The sequence below is a fragment of the Rana temporaria genome, chromosome 4 (assembly GCF_905171775.1).
Source record: "Rana temporaria chromosome 4, aRanTem1.1, whole genome shotgun sequence".
Classification (NCBI taxonomy): Eukaryota; Metazoa; Chordata; class Amphibia; order Anura; family Ranidae; genus Rana; species Rana temporaria.
In genome coordinates this window covers 276,788,938-276,811,544 of record NC_053492.1, presented here as the reverse complement: position 1 = coordinate 276,811,544, position 22,607 = coordinate 276,788,938, and the positions used below count along the sequence as shown (strand labels likewise).

At 44.4% G+C, this 22,607-nt stretch overlaps 1 protein-coding gene across 2 annotated transcripts in view; it reads right to left on the bottom strand.

Annotated features, from left to right (window-relative positions):
- LOC120937261 overlaps positions 1–22,607 on the bottom strand; it is a 235,604-nt gene that overhangs the window by 69,136 nt on the left and 143,861 nt on the right. For both annotated transcript variants that reach the window (XM_040350324.1, XM_040350325.1), the window contains exons 4-5: positions 10,781–10,847; positions 9,811–9,865 (exon numbers count right to left, since the gene is read on the bottom strand). In XM_040350324.1, the coding sequence (XP_040206258.1) occupies positions 9,811–9,865; positions 10,781–10,847 (122 nt within the window). The remainder of the gene's footprint in view (positions 1–9,810; positions 9,866–10,780; positions 10,848–22,607) is intronic.

Here is a 22,607-nt window from a genome sequence, read left to right as displayed (position 1 = left end):
AGACAGTCTCAGAGCTCCCTAATTACAATATTCTAGATGGGGATGTCAGTCAGGCAGTTCGGCCAATCAGTACTGTGAAGGGCGGGGTTTATTGTAGAGTGCTGGAGGAGCATCTCTGTTAGAAAATATCGCGCGACTTCGCTCACACCGCCAGTCACCATAGCCAGTGCGAATGCACGAGATCGAGCGGTGGATGCTGGGACAGCATCCACCGCAAATAGGAAGTGCCTGCCTATGGAAATCCAATGCCCATAGCTAAGATGGCAACAGCAGGAAAACACAGATTATAACTATTTATTGGGGACAATATTACAGCGGAGCGGCGGGGGAACACCAGAAACGTGAGTTTAGCACAGCAGTGCTATTACACATTTAAAAATACCATTTAAAAAAAAACGTTTTGGCGTGGGAGATCCGCTTTAAAGTGAAACAATAAAAGTTAAATATTCCTTTAAATTTCATACCTGGGGGGGGTGTCTAAAGTATGCATGTAAAGTAGCACATGTTTCCTGTGCTTAGAATTGTCCCTGCACAAAGTTTCATTTCTGAAGGGGAAACAAAGTCATTTAAAACTACTAGCAATACAGAGAAAAGTAATTGAAAAAAAAAATGACACAGGAAAAGATGGGGGATGAGAGAGCACTCCCCCTCCTGAACCTTACCAGGCCACATGCCTCAACATGGGGAGGATGCTTTGGGGTCCAAAGCACCATGTCCCCATGTTGATGGGGACAAGGACCTCATCCCCACAACCCTTGCCTGATGGTTGTGGGGATCTGCGGACAAGGGGATTATCGGAATCTGGAAGCCCCCTTTAACAAAAGGGGACCCCCAGATCCTGACCCCCCTATGTGAATTGATAAGGGGTACATTGTACCCCCATCATTTCACCCAAAAAATAAGTAATTTCACGTGACCCCCGCACCCCTCTGACGCAAGGAGAAATGCCGGGCTTTCCCATTGACGTGGATGGGTGGTTTCCGTGGCATCAGAGGGGATCGGGATCACCCATCCGCTTCACTGGGAAAGCCCGGCAATTCCTCTTGCGTCAGAGGGGTCAGGGTCACGTGACAGGTGGCCCCGCCCTCAGCTACATAGGAGCTGTCAGGCTGGCCACTGTCATTCCCGGGGCATCTCTGGTGGAGTAAGGATCGTGTGCGTGTTCCTCTGGACATTATCCCTGGAGCGAGGAGATTACCCATAACTGGATACCAAGAATGGATGCCAATCGCTGAAGTGGAGATCGAGACATCGCTGGAATGTTGTTTATTAATTTCACCGGGCAAGGGTTGTGGGGATGAGGCCTTTGTCCCCATCAGCATCCTCCCCATCTTGAGGACATGTGGCCTGGTACAGTTCAGGAGGGGGCGCTCTCTCGTCCTCTTTTCCTGTGGCCTGCCAGGTTGCGTGCTCGGATAAAGGGTCTGGTATGGATTTTTGGGGGGCCTCACACCATTTTTTTATTTTGGCACGGAGTTCCCCTTAAGATCCATACCAGACCTGAAGATTGCTGGGACCGACAATTCATGAATAGCCGCTAGTAGTTTTAAATTACTTTTTTTCCTTCAGAAATTACACTTTGTGCAGGGAAAATTCTAAGCACGGAAAACATGCGCTACTTTACATGCATACTATACACACCCCCCCCCAGATACGAAATTTAAAGGAATATTTCACTTTTTATGGTTTCACTTTAAGCATTATTAAAATCACTGCTCCCGAAAAAACTTCAGTTTATGGATTTTAAGGTAAACCCACTCCAAAATAAAAAAAATGGCATGGGGGTTCCCCCAAAATCCATACCAGACCCTTATCCGAGCACACAACCTGACAGGCCAAAGGAAAGAGGGGGAGGGAGAGTGCCCCCCTTCCTCAACTGTAACAGGCCACATGCCCTCAACATGGGGAGGGTGCTTTAGGGTCCTCCAAAGCACCTTGTCCCATGTTGATTGGGGACAAGGGCCTCATCCCCACAGCCCTTCCCTGATGTTTGTGAGGGTCTGTGAGCGGGGAGCTTATCAGAATCTGGAAACCCCTTTAACAAGACCCCCCATGTGAATGGGTATTGGGTACATTGTACCTCTACTTATTCACCCAAAAAAAGTGTAAAAAAATGTAAAAATGACGGGAGACAGTTTGACAATTCCTTTATTAAAAAAGAAAAAAAAAGTGTCAGGCGATGGCCATCCATCTTCAATCACAACACTGACCTCGAAGAAAAAAAAAAACAGGGAAAAACTCCTCTATGGGAGGCGTCCCACCGACTGCAGTGTTTTTGTGGTGACAGCCCTTATATATCCAAGGGTGGGGCCACCCGGTGACCCCAACACTTAACGTCAATGAGTCATACGAATATACATATGTATTTAAGAACCTGAAGGAGGTATTTCTTCAAAACACGTCAGCCAGCAGTGGTCCTCATGCCTGCTCCTTCACCATCTGCAGACTGATGTACCTAGACCGATTGCCATCACTTGAAGGCTTTTTACAAAGCGATTTTTCTTCACATGTTTGTGAGTAGTTTTTATCTGTTTTTGTAAATAACTTTACAAAGGAAAATGCACAAAATGCACAAGGCGGGTGCGCCTCCCTTTGACATTAAATCTGACCCTGTCTAATATTTGTTAATTTGTACGTGTGACAATGTTGATGTCAACAACCCTATGCAACATAGAAGAGATACAAATTTTATATGATTGTTACCAGACCGCATTCTATCAAATTCTGGCAATTAGCAAATGCATTATGACTTCTTATTGCAATGGATCAGACATTACAATAATTTGTGAAATGCTGCTGTAGGTAACACAGAATTTTATCTAAAAAACAGTTTGCATGCTTCTAACTTAAAGATTTCCAAGACCGTAAAGAGCAGTAACATCGGCGTAATCCTTTATTATTGTAGCACTGACCCCCGAAGAAGCTGCTGGTTTAATTTGGGCCTGCACTCTACCAATAAACCCCACTAACTTGGCTCAATCCCCTTGGCACAGCTGTTATGCAATGCAATACAATACAATGTAAGACAATACAAAATACCTGTATTGTAACCCCAGTATCCACTGACTGCACTTGGAGGGAGAAAAACAGTACGCCACAACAACTGGATACAACTAGAGATATATTTTACTGTGAAATATGCAAACAAGTGATTACAGTAATTGTGCTGTCATCCCAACGTAAGACAACAGCACAATTGATTTCAACATAAACTTTTTGAAAACAGTATACATATACATAGGTTTATACCTGGGAGCTCCCCCTACTTTATAAGCTATGCGTGAGATCTCACATAAATTACTTAGTCCTGGATCTTTGAAGAAGGGGTGAGTATGGTCTCTCTTATACTAAGAGTATATGAAATAAACAGGTGCCTTCATCCCAATTAGTATGTAAGATAAATAGACCTAATTAATTAAGACACCGTTGGCTGCTTGAGACCGAACGTTTGTCACCAATTAGGTCAAGGGAAAGGGGAAGAGGGATTTTGGGGGGGACTATTCACGGCACTGGTTGGACACGGTATAGTAAAAAATAACAAGTATTTATTGAACATAAAACAGGTATCATAAAACAACATTTAAAAACAATCCCCACATTGCACATCAGTAAGTTATACACAAACTATGTCTGCATGTAAGGAGTCGATCGCCTCGACCGGTTTCGCGGTAGTGTACCGCTTCTTCAGGAGGGGGTTTATCTACAAGATATGCATAAAACATATAAATATACAAGCAAGTTTATACAGTAGTTGTAAACATTGTATAACATAATCCAAGCAGCATGCCTTATGATGAAGTAAAAAAACTCACCCAGACTGGTCAATTGATCGAGCCCGGAACCCAGTTGAAAACCTTCTATGGCGCAAGGAGGGGGATATATTTATTTAGAACGGGCTCTATTGAGGAATAAGATTGATAAATTCATATGTAGCAAGGTAATCGATTAATTAATAGGATGGGGATCACCGTGGAGTGTGTGAAAGTGATATGTCACAGTGACAAAGGTTGATTGAGGAGAATGGGGAGATAGGAAACGAAGTGGAAAGGAGAGGTCGGGGGTGAGGGGGAGAGAGGGGAAGGAGAAGGGAAGAGATTGAGGATAAGATAAGAGAAGGCATAAAAAATGACACTTAAATATAGTGGGAGTGAATGAAAAGAAGATCTGGGGGGGGGGGGGAAGGAGTTAGTAATGGAACAAGGGAGGGGAGAGGGGGGAAAAGGGGGGAGGAGAAAGAGGGAAGGAGAAAGTGGGGGAAGGGAAAGAGGGAGTAGAATTAAAAAATAATAAAAATGAATATTGGAAAGGACAGGAGCAGGGGGGTGGGAAAAGAAAGAACAAATTGGGGGAAAAGGGAAGGAAGGGGGAGGGGAAAGGGGGGGGGGGGGAAGGGGAAAGGGGGACGGACAGTTGAGGGGAAAATACGTGGAAAGGGGGAGAGGCGGGAGAAAAATAAAAGGGGGGAAAGGACGTTGTAAAGGTAAAGCGAGGAGGAGGGAGGAGGAGAGGGAGGGGGAAAGAGAAGGGGAGGAGGAGAGTAGGTGTGTGTAGTGACGTGCTCGTGAAGGTGAAATGTGTTGGAGATGATGAGATGGAGATAATTGTGTTGAAAAAATAATAGTGAAGGAAGGGGCAGGGAAAAAACCGGGGGGAGGGGGGGTCGGCGGGGGGGGAAAGGGGGGGGGGCGGGGGAGTTAGGGGAGGTAGAGAATTGGGACTGGGGGAAGAAGGGGGGGAATAGAGGGGAATAAGGGGGGGGAGAAAGAGGGGGTGAAGGAAAGGGGGAGGGGGGGAGGGAATTGAGGTGGAGATGAAGAGGAAAAAAGAAGAAGAGGAGGGGGGGGCAGGGAGGGAATGGGAAGGAAGGGGAAGTGAAGTAAAATAAAAAGATGGAGTGATAAGTAATTATTCTTGGTTGTGCATACATGCAGGGTGACTGAAGTGAGCGTGAAACATATAGTGTTATAAGGGAGTGCAGGGAATGACCAGGAAGTCAAAAGTTAAGGAAACTGATCACCAAGCAATCTAATAGAAATTATATAGATAGACCCTGATGGGTCCTTACCATAGCTGTATAAAATATAAACTCGATTTTACTGGGGCACAGAAGGACAGTCTCTGTCAGCCAATTGTAAAGTGTGCTCAACTGCCAGGATATGGGCAGTGCAAAGCACTAGTTCCAGCTGAGGGAGTTAGAAGGCAATAGCCCAGTTAGTCATGCAAAGCAATCAGAACAAGGGCCAAGCAAATGGATAATGATCTGACTTACCGTGGCTGATACTCTTCCACGTGTGTCCCCAGGGAGAGCGTCCGTGCTAACTCACAAAAACGGCTTCCTCAGCCGCTTTTGTAAGAATCCCTGGACGGCGGCGTGTGACGTCATCAATTGGCGACGCTACCGCCGTCCAACGTCCCACCAACCCCTGCACGCGAGTGCGTGGGTGTGCGGCCGCAGACCCAATGGCATGACGCCAGGTCATGGGCTGCAAACAGGGAGCCGTGATTGGTGCTCCCTGCTGGGGACGACACTCCATGCGCCAGTGATGAAGGAGGGGTTGGGCACCAGGCTGGATCAGCCAATCAGGGAGGTTAAACTCCGGAGGCATGCTGGAGTTGGAAAATAAACATTGTACATAGACATTTAGATAAGCAGTTACAGCGATAAGCATAAAGATTACTCAATACATATAGTTGATGGGAGATTAATCCATCATATTGCCTAGAAAACTGCATCAGAGCTCAGCATTCTGAAATCAAAACAGGACACAGAGGTTTATATAGAAAGATTTTTTGTTGCCGAATGGTCGGGAATTTTACCCCCACTTTTCTGCCAATTGTGGCACTAAGGGCATTATTTACCTTATGAGCTGTATCTGTGGAGCCTTCTATGTGGGGAAGACTTTCAGAGAATTTCGGCAACGGATGGGTGATCACCTATACGATTCCGATGTAGGTAAACTAACCACAGTAGGACGCCATGTGGGACTATACCATCGATACGATCTCTCCGTCATACGTTTTTTTGTTTTGGAAGTCATTCCCCAAACTAAACGGGGAGGTGATTGGAACAGGGCCATCCTACAGAAAGAATGCCTATGGATCGAAGATCTAAATGCCATGAGGTTCCCAGGATTGAATGAAGTCAATTCCTATAAACCATTTCTGCGTGAACATTAATACATGTACCTTCTGAGAGAATGGCCCTGTACCAACCCACTCCTCCCTGGTTCCCCCCCTTCCCCCCCTCCCCCCTACCTTCCCTGTGTATTCAAATTCCTTTTTCCCATCTTCCAACTGTATCCCCCACAGCCATAGGCTGCAACCATGGCCTGATGTATGGGCTACCTGGCCTCTGAGCCATTACATAGATGGGACAATGTGATATTTTTATCTTTCTATATAAACCTCTGTGTCCTGTTTTGATTTCAGAATGCTGAGCTCTGATGCAGTTTTCTAGGCAATATGATGGATTAATCTCCCATCAACTATATGTATTGAGTAATCTTTATGCTTATCGCTGTAACTGCTTATCTAAATGTCTATGTACAATGTTTATTTTCCAACTCCAGCATGCCTCCGGAGTTTAACCTCCCTGATTGGCTGATCCAGCCTGGTGCCCAACCCTTTCTTCATCACTGGCGCATGGAGTGTCGTCCCCAGCAGGGAGCACCAATCACGGCTCCCTGTTTGCAGCCCATGACCTGGCGTCATGCCATTGGGTCTGCGGCCGCACACCCACGCACTCACGTGCAGGGGTTGGTGGGACGTTGGACGGCGGTAGCGTCGCCAATTGATGACGTCACACGCAGCCGTCCAGGGATTCTTACAAAAGCGGCTGAGGAAGCCGTTTTTGTGAGTTAGCACGGACGCTCTCCCTGGGGACACACGTGGAAGAGTATCAGCCACGGTAAGTCAGATCATTATCCATTTGCTTGGCCCTTGTTCTGATTGCTTTGCATGACTAACTGGGCTATTGCCTTCTAACTCCCTCAGCTGGAACTAGTGCTTTGCACTGCCCATATCCTGGCAGTTGAGCACACTTTACAATTGGCTGACAGAGACTGTCCTTCTGTGCCCCAGTAAAATCGAGTTTATATTTTATACAGCTATGGTAAGGACCCATCAGGGTCTATCTATATAATTTCTATTAGATTGCTTGGTGATCAGTTTCCTTAACTTTTGACTTCCTGGTCATTCCCTGCACTCCCTTATAACACTATATGTTTCACGCTCACTTCAGTCACCCTGCATGTATGCACAACCAAGAATAATTACTTATCACTCCATCTTTTTATTTTACTTCACTTCCCCTTCCTTCCCATTCCCTCCCTGCCCCCCCCCTCCTCTTCTTCTTTTTTCCTCTTCATCTCCACCTCAATTCCCTCCCCCTTTCCTTCACCCCCTCTTTCTCCCCCCCCTTATTCCCCTCTATTCCCCCCCTTCTTCCCCCAGTCCCAATTCTCTACCTCCCCTAACTCCCCCCCCCCCCCCCCCCCCCCCCCCCCCCCCCCCCGACCCCCCCCTCCCCCCGGTTTTTTCCCTGCCCCTTCCTTCACTATTATTTTTTCAACACAATTATCTCCATCTCATCATCTCCAACACATTTCACCTTCACGAGCACGTCACTACACACACCTACTCTCCTCCTCCCCTTCTCTTTCCCCCTCCCTCTCCTCCTCCCTCCTCCTCGCTTTACCTTTACAACGTCCTTTCCCCCCTTTTATTTTTCCCCCGCCTCTCCCCCTTTCCACGTATTTTCCCCTCAACTGTCCGTCCCCCTTTCCCGTTTCCCCCCCCTTTCCCCTCCCCCTTCCTTCCCTTTTCCCCCAATTTGTTCTTTCTTTTTCCGCCCCCCTGCTCCTGTCCAATATTCATTTTTATTATTTTTTAATTCGACTCCCTCTTTCTCCTCCCCCCTTTCCCCCCCCTCTCCCCTCCCTTGTTCCATTACTAACTCCTCCCCCCCCCCCCAGATCTTCTTTTCATTCACTCCCACTATATTTAAGTGTCATTTTTTATGCCTTCTCTTATCTTATCCTCAATCTCTTCCCTTCTCCTTCCCCTCTCCATCCCTCACCCCCGACCTCTCCTTTCCACTTTGTTTCCTATCTCCCCATTCTCCTCAATCAACCTTTGTCACTGTATCACTTTCACACACTCCACGGTGATCCCCATCCTATTAATTAATCGATCACCTTGCTACATATGAATTTATCAATCTTATTCCTCAATAGAGCCCGTTCTAAATAAATATATCCCCCTCCTTGCGCCATAGAAGGTTTTCAACTGGGTTCCAGGCTCGATCAATTGACCAGTCTGGGTGAGTTTTTTTACTTCATCATAAGGCATGCTGGCTTGGATTATGTTATACAATGTATACAATGTTTACAACTACTGTATAAACTTGCTTGTATATTTATATGTTTTATGCATATCTTGTAGATAAATCCCCTCCTGAAGAAGCGGTACACTACCGCGAAACCGGTCGAGGCGATCGACTCCTTACATGCAGACATAGTTTGTGTATAACTTACTGATGTGCAATGTTGGGATTGTTTTTAAATGTTGTTTTATGATACCTGTTTTATGTTCAATAAATACTTGTTATTTTTTACTATACCGTGTCCAACCAGTGCCGTGAATAGTCCCCCCCAAAATCCCTCTTCCCCTTTCCCTTGACCTAATTGGTGACAAACGTTCGGTCTCAAGCAGCCAACGGTGTCTTAATTAATTAGGTCTATTTATCTTACATTAGTCCTGGATCTTCTTTTCTTCGCTAGCTAAAGTAACTCCTTGAGATTTGTAATCCACAGTTTTGATGAGTCAAATTGAAGTGAAAGTGCTCCTGGTATAACTGCAACAACTATTTTAAAATCGATTGAAAAGTAGATAGGCCTCAAGCCTTCTCAGTGTCAGTTTCTATGCTCCTCTGTGGAACTATAAATCCCAGTGAGGCCTGTATATGAGTCTAACTGTGTGTGTAACTTAGCAAACTGTGGGTCGTGACCCGCTCACCCACTGGATTGGAGCTCCGGGTAGTAACTTTTGTCCTGTGACTGCAACTTGCTTCTCCAACTTGCTTCTCCGTCAGCTCCGTTCAGCCCTGCTGGATGGATGCGGTCCTCCGATGCTCGGATGAGTGTCTCTCGGTCTCTGCAATCCAGCCACCATCCCTCAGGCACCCTTAGATCACTTCCCCAACAACCGAGATTGTTTTCCCCTGTGTGTCCTCGTCTCCAAGGAAACTAGATGGCTCCAAATACTTAAACATAGCAATGTCCATAGACGTTGTATTAAAGTATGCAAACACACATCAATATACAAGAATGTCAGCGCTACACAATCTATATTAAAAAAAAGGGTGATCATCTTCTGAACATATACAATTAAATGAAATGAGACACCTTTAAGATTCAAAGTCTATAAATGAGCAAAGAAAGTTGTTGACAAATATTTTTCAAATCAATATTCACTCTTTGTATTTTTTCTTTCAAAATCGACTAGTGATTAGCGAGACTACCTTAGACAGTAACATAAGAGCAAATGTTTCTAATGGGTACTGGTGTGAGTTTGACATTCTACAAAGCTTCCAAAATTGGTTTGGGTGTTTTGCAAATAAAGCATTATCAATTGTGTGTTGGGTAAAGGCGAGAGTATAATCCCCAGGAATAGTGATCTGGTCAAAGTTGTTACCACTGCAACTAATGTTTCTACATCAGTTGGGGAGGAAGGAGTGTCTTCAGTATGAAAAAGAAAGATATCAAATATGTACAAGTACCAGTAGATGCAAAAAAAGTTACCGTAACTCACGTATTTCTAGGTCTAGGATTATTTCCAGATCTTTAAGAATCTGCGTAACACTCAACTAAAAAATAAAAATAAAATATCCTTCAAAAGCTATGAATAAGGCCATAGAAAACAAAACAAAACATACTGCAGTTTATTCACTGAAGACAACAGTTTCCAAAATATCACACTGCTCACAATGTTTAAACAAGGTAATAAGGGCATCAATACATATTGTTCATATGTATTTTTTGACAAGACTCATACAAGAGTTTGCCAAGATGTAACTGGTCTAAAACTCCTGACATTGTGCTGTTCTGGAAACTGCCGTTTTAATTTAGCATAGTGCAGTGTGTCATTTTATTTCTCACACTGTTTAGAAGAAAGGGGGGTGAATGGCAAAATGTATGTACTTATATGGTGAAAATCATTGGCACTGTATATTTTAATTCAATATTTCATTTGTTTGATAAAGATGTACAATTGTGAATAAAACAATATATTTTTTTACTCTCAATATCCTGTATATTTTGGAGTACTATTAGTGGCTTAAAAGTCCACCCAGGGAACACCCTTTTTCTTTTCTCATACTGTTTAGAATGTTTTTTTTTTACGAAACATGCTGCAATTTGATATAACAGTGGAACCAGGTTCACACTAGGCTGCAGGAAAGAAGCTGTGCGAGTTCACCTGATTTTGCACAATTTCACTGTCAGTGCCGATTTCGGCCACGATTACAGAGACATCTGTGCAGGTTTTTGCACAGATGTCAATGTAAATCATGGGCCGAAATTGCAAAAAGTTGTACAGAAACTACTTTTTGAAATCGGTGCAGCGCCGCAAATGCAGCATCGCACCGATTAGGACAGTGCTATTGCCGGCAAATGCCGCCAATTTGACATGCGATTTGACATGTCAAATCGCACCAGTGTGACCCAGGGCTAAATGGGATCAATTTTAAAACTGTTTTGTTAAAAAAAAAAAAAAAACTAACCTGTTCATTTGGAACAGTTGTAAAGCCATCTGTATCATTAATATTCTCTTTAACCATATGATGACACCTGTGTGAATCAGAAATGTTGAAACATAGAAAAGTAGAAGTCATTAATAACCGTATAAAAGGCATAGATAAGCCTAAAAGGTAATGGATTACAGTACCCACTAAAAAAAAAACAAAAAAAAACACTGTAAGCATTACCTTTAGGACTAGTATAATGTGATATTAGTGTTATAGCATTTTTTTTTAGGATAACTTCAGCCCTTAAACATATTATTGCTGGAAGGTAAAGGTTTAATGAGAAGGTCAGAGCTTTTTGTAGCTTTTATTTAAATCTCCAGTGATTTTAATGAAAATAGTCTTACCTGCATAAAAACTTAGAGAAGCCCAATACACAAACATTATTCAACATTGCAGTGTTCAAAATGTAAAGATCAAAATATATTTGTCTAATAAGTGAACTTTAGCATGCCTTTTATGGTCCATCAAAACAAAATAAACTTAGGAATAAAAGGTAAAAAATAGCAGATTTAACAGCCTATTGAAGTGGCTGTAAACCTCAGATATTTTTACATATACTCTTCCAAGCGTGTGCCGTGACTGGCGGCTTCTGTGCGAATGCGCGGGAGCGACGTCATGCGGCTCCAGCCAGTCACAGAGCCTGTGGCTCCAGAAGGAAGACGGGTGAAGTTTAAGGATGAGCCCAATTTTCAACTTGAACATCCGGTGTTCGCCGAATAGCGAACAATTTGGGGTGTTCACGGGAAATTCGAACACTAGTCTATGGGAGAAATCAAAAGTGCCATCTTTAAAGGTTAATATGCAAGTTATTGTCATTGGCATAGAAATTACTTTTCTAAAAGGAAAAAAAAAATCATTTAAAACTACTCACGGCTATAATTAATTGTCAGGTCCCGGCAATAAAGATAAAAGTCACTGCAAAAAATGGCATGGGTTCCCCCCAGTCCATTACCAGGCCCTTTGGGTCTGGTATGAATATTGAGAACCCTGCGCCAATTTTTTTTTAATTGCGTAGGGATCCCCAAAAATCCATACCAGACCCTTATCCAAGCATGCAACCTGGCAGACTGCAGGAAAAGAAGAGGGGGGGGGACGAGAGCGCCCCCCTCCTGAACCATACCAGGCTACATGCCCTCAACATGGGGACAATGTCTCCATGTTGATGGGGACACAGGCCTCATCCCCACAACCCTTGCCCGTTGGTTGTAGGGTTTGCGGGCAGAAACCATTTCACCCAAAAAAGTGTAAAAAATGGTAAAAAAAAAAAACACACACACACACACAGCTTGGGACACGTCCTTTAATAATAAAAAAAAAATGCGCTTTAATCCTTCCACGACCCCACGATCGATTCCGCCTCCATGGGAGACACCCACCAAATGACTTGAGACCCGCCATGACAGCTCTTAAATAGCTGAGGGTGGGATCACCCGTGATTTGCGTGGGTGACCCCGCCCCCTCTGACGTAACAGGGAAATGCTGCGGGGTTACCCAGTGACATGTACCAGTGACCCCGCCCCCTCTGACGCAATGGGAAGTTATTGTTTCACTTTAAGCATTATTAAAATAACTGCTCCCAAAAAAACGGCCATATTACCTTTGCAATGACACTCACTGCAGATCGAAAGAACAGTGCAATTTGAATGTGCTGTGGAAAACTGGCACAAAACGCAGGCTTCCCACATCACGTTCTAGAGTGAACAGGCACTTTAGCTTCAGGCACACAGCTCCAAGAGGCATGCACATGGGGCACACAAATAGACAGTGCAATGAGCCACAGGTGTGCTGTACAGCTTACTAATTTACCTTGTAATATCTTCTGCCTGTATAATAAGGAAAACTCTATTAGATTTTCAATTATGAGCCATGGCAGTAGGAGCACCAATCAATTGACCAAAACAATAAGTCTATAGTTGTCAGGGGAGAACAAATTTTCCCTGGGTTATGAAACAAGTGTGATATACGAAAGTAAGAATTGTGAGTGCGGTGCTTCTTTGAGTAAAAAAGCCATATTTTAGGTCAAAGCTTAATTGAACAAAATGAAGTTGGAAGCCGATTGTCTACCATGCACAGCTGCACCAGACTTTATGCTTTCCAGTTTCAGTAAATTAACCAAACTGTCTGAAAGTTCAGTGTGTGGATTCTCTTTGTGGGGCTTCACATTGCTGTCAAGGTTGGGCTTTGTATCCAGGGTCCGTTTAGTTTTTGGACATTGTAGTCCAGCAAGGTTTAGTGGGAAAATGTGTTTTCATTAGAAAGCAGCCAAGTTGAAGAAAACATGATATTTGCTGACTGGAAAGATATAGGCATCACTTAACAGGGGGTATGTATTGGACATTTTCAGAGAGACTACCGATTCCCCACATAGAACAAGGGTCCCAACTCTGCACTTGCTGGAAGGGGACAGATATTTCTGTTCAAGCTGTAGCTGCTTTAGAAAGAAAACAAACTGTAGAACATCAAACACCTTTTTTGTGCACTTGGAATGTAATCAGCTGAAAATAACTTAAAAGATCGATTGGATTCTAAGAAATACAGTGGCACTCCCAGCTTGGTGACTGGACAGTGAAATAATTAATCACTCTGCACACCCTTTCAGTATGTTCCATTTGCATGGAGCACAGCTGATTGACTTCCAGTCCTTTCCTCTGACTGTTGCTGTGCAGGGGATGGTACTGTAAGAGGTTGACATCATATTTAGGTACACTGAATTATTGATTTTTAATGAATACATAGCTGCTTTAATATATGTCTTTATATCTGACTGGAATTCAACTTTAACAACTTTAAATTTATATTTTGAGCATAAGTATTATGTGGATTATTTAAAACAATCAGCCAAACCAATGCACATCTCAGATGTGTCATTACTCAAGAGAAAGCTTAGAAAAAGCCAAGTGTGCATTCCATTTGATACATAGAATTGTGATGATGGTATGAAACTCAGTTAATTCATGGGTATGTTGCTGGGAAAAATCTATGTGTCTACCCTGCAATTGATTTTAATTATTAGCTTGCACCAGATCATATCAGCAGGAGGGTCAGAGATTACAATGAAATCAGCCAACAGGCTGAAACCTAATGAGACACAGCTGTAGAGGAAGAAAAAATATATGTAATTAAGTTTTATATTTTGCTTTAACAAGTAGGAAGAACATTAGCGGAAAAGATTATTCTTTAGGAAATCAAAGGGTCTGGCAAAATTTCAGCACTCAAACATTCTACAGATCTACCAGGTGTTTAGAGCAAGAAATGCAAAGCAAAGTTTTAGGACTAACCTATTCAGAAAATGTTTAAACACTCAATAGTGTAAAAAAAATCTCAGGTTTTCCAAGAGCTCATTTGAAGCAGCTGCTAGTCATTGTGCGTTGCAACAAAAAAGGTGATTGCTCACAAGAGAGATTCATCTCAAGACAAGGTTCTAAAGACATTCTTCAGGTTCTAAAAACAGTCACACAGATTGCACGTTGTACAATATCCTTAATTGCTGAAAACTATGTAGTATGGGGTCATACCTGATTGGTTATAAACTGTATAGATCGTTAAAGTATCCCTGGCACTATATAGTTTTTGGTAAATCTAAATTAAATTGTACAAGGCAGCTGTAATTTGACTAGCTAAATTGCAATACAATTCAAAAACATTTATTTTATATTGTAGTAATGGTGTAAGAATGATCTAACACAAACAAATACAATCAAATAAGAAATCCAAAAGTTTTTCCTAGAATTTAGTAATATATACATGGGAGAAATAACGATGGAAAAACTATATAGAATGGAAATTTCATACTTCCCTTACCCCACCTGTCTTCGTAATCTTAAGTCTTTGTCCTGGTCTTGGTCTTGGTCTTTGCAGTCTGCATCCTTATATAGTAGCACCCAATCCTACTATGACCTACCCCCTACAAAAACAAAACAATTTGCCGTATACATCCAACCCCTTTTATTGGTGAAGTGAATGTCACTCAGTAATGAGAAAGCAAAGGATCCTTAAAGGTCATGAAAATTTGCTCCTTGAACGGTGCAGGAAAAATTCCTCACAACATTCAGGATCCTTGGATTCCACAAGACAATGGGGTTGATTTACTAAATGCAAATTCACTCTGCCCTGCAAGTGCACTTGCAAGTGCAGTTGTCTGAGGGGAGACTCTGAAATGAGGGGAAGCTCTGCCGATTTGATCATTCAATCATAAAAACAGCATCTTTGCTTTTACATTTTCCTTGCATGTTACCCTCGGATCTAGAGTGGCTGCACTTCCAAGTGCACTTGTAGTGCAAAGTGGATTTGCGTTTAGTAAATAAACCCTATAGTCACCCTGTCCTAGGTGAACATGCTGAACATGAGCCTAACATAAGACTTTTTTTGTAAGTTTTCTTCTTAGGCCTTGTGATTAGGGATGAGCCGAACATACCCCGGTTCGGTTTGCACCAGAACGTTTGAACAGACCGCGGGTTCGCGCGAACATTTAGAACCCCAATTGAAGTCTATGGGACTCGAACGTTCGAATTAAAAAACGCTCATTTTAAAGACCAATATTCAATTTAATGTTGGAAAACGTCGTTCAGAACCCGGGTCTTGCCCCAGGGAACATGTATCAATGGAATTTTTTTTTTTAAAACGGCCGTTTTTCTGGAGCAGCGATTTTAATGATGCCTAAAGTGAAAAAAAAAATGAAAAATTCCTTCAAATATCACACCTGCTGTGTGTCCATAGTAGTGGCACGTGTTCAGAAATGTCCCTGCACAACATGAAATTATTATAAGAACAAAGTAATTTAATACTGCTTGTGCACGTGCTGTGTGGCAACAATATCTCGATTATTTTAGGAGTGGTGGGGGGGCCATTATTTTTTTGTGAAAGTAAAATTGTAGAAAAAAGGGCACCCCTCAAACATACTGTAATTGGAGCGCAACAAAGAGCCACGTGCAAAGTATTGCATCAAAAATTGTTATTAGGCGCCCCTGTTACACAGGGGCACAACAATTTGTCCGTAGGCACAACACAACACTGCAACCCCTCCCAATATCTGTAATTGGAGCGCAACAAGGAGCCACATGCAAAGTATTGCATCAAAAATTGTTATTAGACGCCCCTGTTACACAGGGGCAGAGAAATTAGGCCTTAGGCACAACACAACACTGCAACCCCTCCCAATATCTTTAATTGGAGTGCAACAAGGAGCCACGTGCAAAGTATTGCATCAACAATTGTTATTAAGTGCCCCTGTTAAACAGGGGCAGAAAAATTAGGCCTTAGGCACTGGTGGCGGAGCACAGAAAAACAATATTTCTTACTAGCTATCAGCAAGAAAAGTGAGGAGGAGAAGGATATTCCATCAGCAGCATAACAGGACAGTCACTCAGCATCAGCAGTCTCAAAGGGATCTGACATTTCAACAAAAAAATATTATTCAGTAACATCAGCATCAGGTGCTTGGTAGCTGGTGTTGATCCAAGCCTGATTCATTTTGATGAAGGTCAGTCGATCAACAGAGTCGGTGGAGAGGCGCACCCTGTGATCGGCCACAAAGCCTCCAGCAGCACTGAATGTGCGTTCTGAAAGAACACTGGATGCAGGGCAAGCCAGTAGCTCAATTGCGTACTGTGCAAGCTCTGGCCAGTGATCCATCCTCAAGACCCAGTAAGCCAGAGGATTTTCGGTGGGGAAGGTGTCCAAGTCGGATCTTGCCGCTAGGTATTCCCGGACCATGTAAACCAGACGCTGGCGATGGTTGCTGGAACCGGTCAGACCTTGGGGCTGCGGACTAAAAAATAGTTTGAACGCATCGGTCAGACGGCCACCTTCTCCACCTCTCCTTCTCTGACTCACCGAAGCCTCAGCAAGACGTTGTCCAGGGCCAGGTTTTGTTAATCCCCCCGGTTCTGGGAACGCATTGCACAGACCCTTCTGCAAGGCCTCCCGCAGAAGTTTCATCTTCTGCTCCCTCTGCGATGGCAACATAAGGTCTGCTACCTTACTCTTGTAACGTGGATCAAAGAGAGTTGCCAGCCAGTAATGATCCCTCTCCTTGATAGCACGTACACGAGGATCCTTACGCAGGCTTTGCAGGATCAGGGAGGCCATGCAGCGTAGGTTTGCAGAGGCATTCGGGGCACAGTCCTCTGGGTCACTGAGGACGACAGGATCGGCAGCCACCTCATCCCAGCCACGTAAAAGTCCACGTGTTCCTTTGGACTGTAAATGATCCCTTGAAGACTGCTGCTGTTGATGCTGAGTGCTAGGCTCCACCTCCATGCTGCTGATACAATCCTCCTCCTCCTCTTCCTGTGTTCTAGGTGGGCAAGCAGGAACAGTGTCTGGATAAAGGGGGCCTTGAGAGGTAAGAAAGTCCTCCTCTTCCTCCCTCTGTTCTGCCTCAAGGGCCCTGTCCGTTATTCCACGTAGGGTGTGCTCCAACATGTGAATAAGCGGGACAGTCTCACTGATGCATGCACTGTCACTGCTCAACATCCTCGTGGCCTCCTCAAATGGTGACAGGACAGTGCATGCATCCCTGATCAAGGCCCACTGGCGTGGTGAAAAAAAAACAAGCTTCCCTGAGCCAGTTCTGCTGCCATATTGGCACAGGTACTCATTAATGGCCCTCTGCTGCGTGTGCAGCCGCTGCAGCATGGCCAACGTAGAGTTCCATCTGGTGGGCATGTCACAGATTAGGCGGTTCTTGGGCAGGTTGTATTTCCTCTGGAGGTCTGTCAGCCGAGCAGTGGCATTGTATGACCTCCGGAAATGCACACAGACTTTCCTGGCCTGCTTCAGGACATCCTGTAAGCCCAGGTACCTGCCCAAGAACCGCTGCACCACCAAATTGAGAACATGCGCAAAACAGGGCACATGGGTGAGTTTTCCCTGTCGCAGGGCAGAGAGGAGGTTGGTGCCATTATCGCTGACCACCATTCCAGGCTTCAGCTGGCGTGGCATCAACCACCTCTGAGCCTGCCCCTGCGGAGCTGAAAGAACCTCTTCCCCAGTGTGGCTCCTGTCTCCCAAGCACACCAGCTCTAGCACCGCATGGCATCTCTTGGCCTGCATTCCTGCGTAGCCCCTCGTACACCTATGGAGCACGGCTAGTTCTGAGCAAACATCACCACAGGAAGAGGCCACAGAGGAAGAAGAAGAGGAGGGGGTGGAGGAGAGAGGTGTGTCACAAGCAGTAGTAGTGTTTTGGAGGCGTGGTGGCGGAACAACCTCCAAAACTACTGTACCTTGCCCTGCGTTCTTCCCAGGTGCCAGCAGAGTCACCCAATGGGCCGTAAAAGACAGGTAACGTCCCTGTCCATGCCTGCTGGACCATGAGTCAGCGGTAAGATGCACCTTACTACTGACCGCCCTGTCCAGCGAGGCATGGACATTGCCTTCCACATGCCGGTAGAAACCTGGAATCGCCTTCCGTGAGAAAAAGTGGCGTTTGGGTACTTGCCACTGAGGTACTGCACATTCCACAAACTCACGGAAGGGGGCAGAATCTACCAACTGTCAAGGTAGCAGTTGAAGTGCTAGCAATTTTGCTAAGCTAGCATTCAACCGCTGGGCATGTGGATGGCTGGGAGCGTACTTCTTTCGGCGCAGCAGCAGCTGGGGCAGGGAAATTTGTCTGTTACTATCAGTAGATTGCCCACATGTACTACCACTACTACGTTGTGACACACCTATTTCTACACCTTTGGTGCAGGCTTCAGAGAGGACTGGGGGTCTAGTGGGGTTGGAGGTCACAGACGGGCAAGGGGAGGTCCGCTTCGGTCTTTGGTGTGGGTCTTTATGGTATGCTTGCCAACGAGCTGCATGGCAGATCGACATATGTCTGGACAAACATGTGGTGCCCAACCGGGTGATGTTTTGGCCACGCGAGATACGCTTGAGACATATGTTGCAAACAGCAAAGGTACGATCTGATGGACATGTTTCAAAAAAGGCCCACACCAAAGAACTTTTGCTGTACCGTTGAGACACAGCAGCGCCACGTAATGCAGTTGGTGTGCTGCCCTTAAGCTGACCCCTGGAGGGCATCCTGCCTCTTTGGAGATGTGCCTGTGCCTCGTCCTCCTCCTCCTCCTCCTCTTCCTCTCTCCTATCAGGCACCCAAGTAGAGTCAATGACCTCATCATCCCCTCCCTCCTCATCATCACTGTCGAAAACCTGGCAGTATGCTCCAGCTGGGGGAACATCACTCCCAGATTGTTGCCCCTCTCGACCACCTCCTCTCCCTGGGCTCACATCAATGCCTTCCTCTATCTGTGTTTCGTCATCGGAGTCTTCAAAACGCTGCGCATCTTCATGTAGCATGTACCCAACACTGTGTTGAAACAGTTCGGGGGACTCCTCAGGAGGACACAGTGGGACTAGGGAAGGATTGTGTGATGCCATTGTGCAGAGGGAAGAGGATGCCTTGGCAGCTGCTTTGCCAGACAAACTATGATCAGTCTGTGTGAGAGAGGATGAGGAGGATGAGGACGGCTTGGTCATCCACTCAACTAATTTCTCTGCATGTTGAGGCTCAACACGGCCAGCTCCCGAAAAGAAGGACGAGCGGCCACGTGCTGAAGAGGATGCACCACATCCACCACCAGCGTTACCTCTAGATGCAGAGCCTGCTTGCCCGTGTGACTCTATGCCTCTCTTTGTCCTTCCAGCCATATTTATGCGTTCAGGTGTTATGTAACAAAATAGTCGCAGTCACACCAACTGCGTTCAGGTGGTATTAAACAGCACCCGCGCAGTAAGAGCGACTGCGTTCAAGTGCTATGTAACAGCACACACGCAGTGACACCAACTACGTTTAGTTGCTATTAAACAGCACACACACAGTAAGAGCGACTGCCTTCAAGTGCTTTGTAACAGCACACACGCAGTGACACCAACTGCGTTTAGGTGGTATTAAACAGCACCCGCGCAGTAAAAGCGACTGCGTTCAGGTGCTATGCAACAGCACACACGCAGTGACACCAACTACGTTTAGTTGCTATTAAACAGCACACACGCAGTAAGAGCGACTGCGTTCAAGTGCTATGTAACAGCACACACGCAGTGACACCAACTGCGTTTAGTTGCTATTAAACAGCACACACGCAGTAAGAACGACTGCGTTTCTGTGCAATTCAATAGCCCACTTGCATTAAAAGCAACTGCGTTTCTGTGCAAATAAATTGCACATGTGCAGTAACAGGTAATGCGTGTATGTGCAATTAACTAGCACACGTTGAATAACACAGACTAATATTTGAAAGCAAATCCCTAATGCAGGCTATACAACACGTTAGAGCACTGCATGTAGAACAATCTCCTGCCTGACAGATACTAATAGCAGATCTAGCTGAGCTATACAGTTTATAAATATATTGACAACTCCTAGGGATGTGAATATATTCTCTACAAACTGTAGATTAAACTATACTGACTAGCCTTCCTGCTCTATCTATCTATCTATCTGGTAGAAAAGACACTGTGTCTCTATCTCTCTCTCTCTCTCTCTAACTGTTTGACTGACTTCTCTAACAAAAGCCGGAACACACTACACAAGGCCGCCGTGCCGGCTGCCTTTTATAGTGTGGGGCGTGTACTAATCCCCCTGAGCTATAATTGGCCAAAGCCACCCTGGCTTTGGCCAATTGTGGCTCTTCGTTTTTTGCGCGCTGTGATTGGCCAAGCATGCGGGACATACAGCATGCTTGGCCAATCATCAGCGCTGAACGCCGCAGTGAATTATGGGATGTTTTGCGTCACTCGAATTTGGTGCGAACGACCAGTTTTGTTCGAGTTTCGTCGAACGATCGAACGATCGATGTTCGAGTCGAAAATACGTTCGTATCAAACGCTAAGCTCATCCCTACTTGTGATATAGGATAGGAGTGGGCTTTGTTGTCGTGGATTGCAAGGTCCACTTAAAGGATAACCTTTCTGAACAGGTTACACCCATATTTAGGAAGTAACATGTTCAGCAACCTCCCCCGCACTGATGATCTTCCTGCTCTCTAGAATATTCCCATATGGGATGCAGGGGTAGGCAGCTGATAGTCTGCAGGTGCCTGGCAATGCACCCATGATATGCTGACCGTGGGTGAAATGCTCTGTAGGTGCCTAAGAAAAAAAATTAAATGCACTTTTTTTTACCTGGAACAAATATGTATTTTATTTATTTTTCTAAAGGTGAACCTAAGCTTTAAATGGGCTTAATGAGAATTTAAAACAGCCTCCTTGAAAGGAGTGTGTTTTAAATACTGCTATAGATTATAAGGACAGTAGAAATCACCAAGCAAGGTGACCAAATCAATAGAGTTGGGCCAACGGTGTGAGCCAAGCAAAAGTTTTGACCGAACATCACCTGTTTGTCATTTCAGCAGACACCCTGCAATACACTGCATGCTGCTCAATGCTTTCTAAGCCCTGACTGGGCAAAGCTTTGCCCAATCTAGGTGCAGTTAATAGCTGAGTGTTAACCACTCACACCGATATATGTCGGCACGTTTAAGAGGAATATCGCATTGGCAGCAGCTATATACCATAACCCCGGTATCCTCTTCTTCAGTAAACAGCGCTGTAAAACAGTCCATATGTATTGCAGAGACACCTTCAGTGAATATAGTGCTGGTAAAACAGGACAACAAAAAAAAGGACATAAAAAAGTGACTTCACAGGTGCGATGAACCTCCGCCACCAGATGAAATGGCCTCTCGCCTCACAGCGAGGACCCCAAGATGATAATGGGTCAAAATCACATTCCCTTACGGGCACTCACAAATAGATCCAGTGACCGAAATCCAAACAAGCACAGAAGGAATTCCCAGGTCTCATGCGATCATGGAATGACAAAAAGCAACAGGCATAGTGCTCTCCATCTCAACAATGTTAAAATGTATTAAATCACAAAAAAAAAAAAAATATATTATTAAAAATGCTTCACAACTACCTTTTTTTCATTTTATAAAAAAAAAAGACATTCTTCCAGGAATCGGCTACATCATCTTTAGCCTTTTCTGAAGACATAATTTCCACTCTTCCTCGGTTCCCCTGCCAAAATCTTGTTCATGGTTGATTGTGGGAGAACCAGGATGCTGAGATGAAAGGAGCAATTAGGCAAGCCTTCCTAGCTGAGCCATTCTCAATGGAACCCACATACCCGGTATGCTGTTAGGGAAACGGCACACATAGCGTGCCGTGAATCGAACAACAAACTGGGTATGCGCCGTGACGTAGTGAAAGTTTGTAGGACGAATTGCGCGAAGATTAAAAAAAGTGAAGTGTAACAGGCAGCAATCAATAGCCTGACAAAGGTAGATTTAAACGTGATAACGTTTTGCTGAAGGGTTTACAACCACTTTAAATGTTAGACATGTTATCTCAAATGTCTAATCTTTGAAAAAATGTATTTTGGAATAACATATCCTTTTTACCAACCTTACATGTAGTCTTGATAGGTTACTTCAATTTATACAAGCATGCATTACTGCAAATAGGTACTCCATGGACTTATTTTAACACTCTCAATATTAACCTTGACTATTTACCTTACATGCAAAAAGGCATGAATTCTTGAGAAAAAATTAAGACGCCAACCAAGTTCTCATACTACTCCACAGTTTACATCACTTACTGTAATAACCATAGTAATAAATAGGGATGAGCCGAACACCATCGGGTTCGGTTCGCAGCAGAACATGCGAACAGGTAAAAAATTGTTTCGAACACGGGAACACCATTAAAGTCTATGGGACACAAACATGAAAAATCAAAAGTGCTCATTTTAAAGGTTAATATGCAAGTTATTGTCATAAAAAAAGTGTTTGGG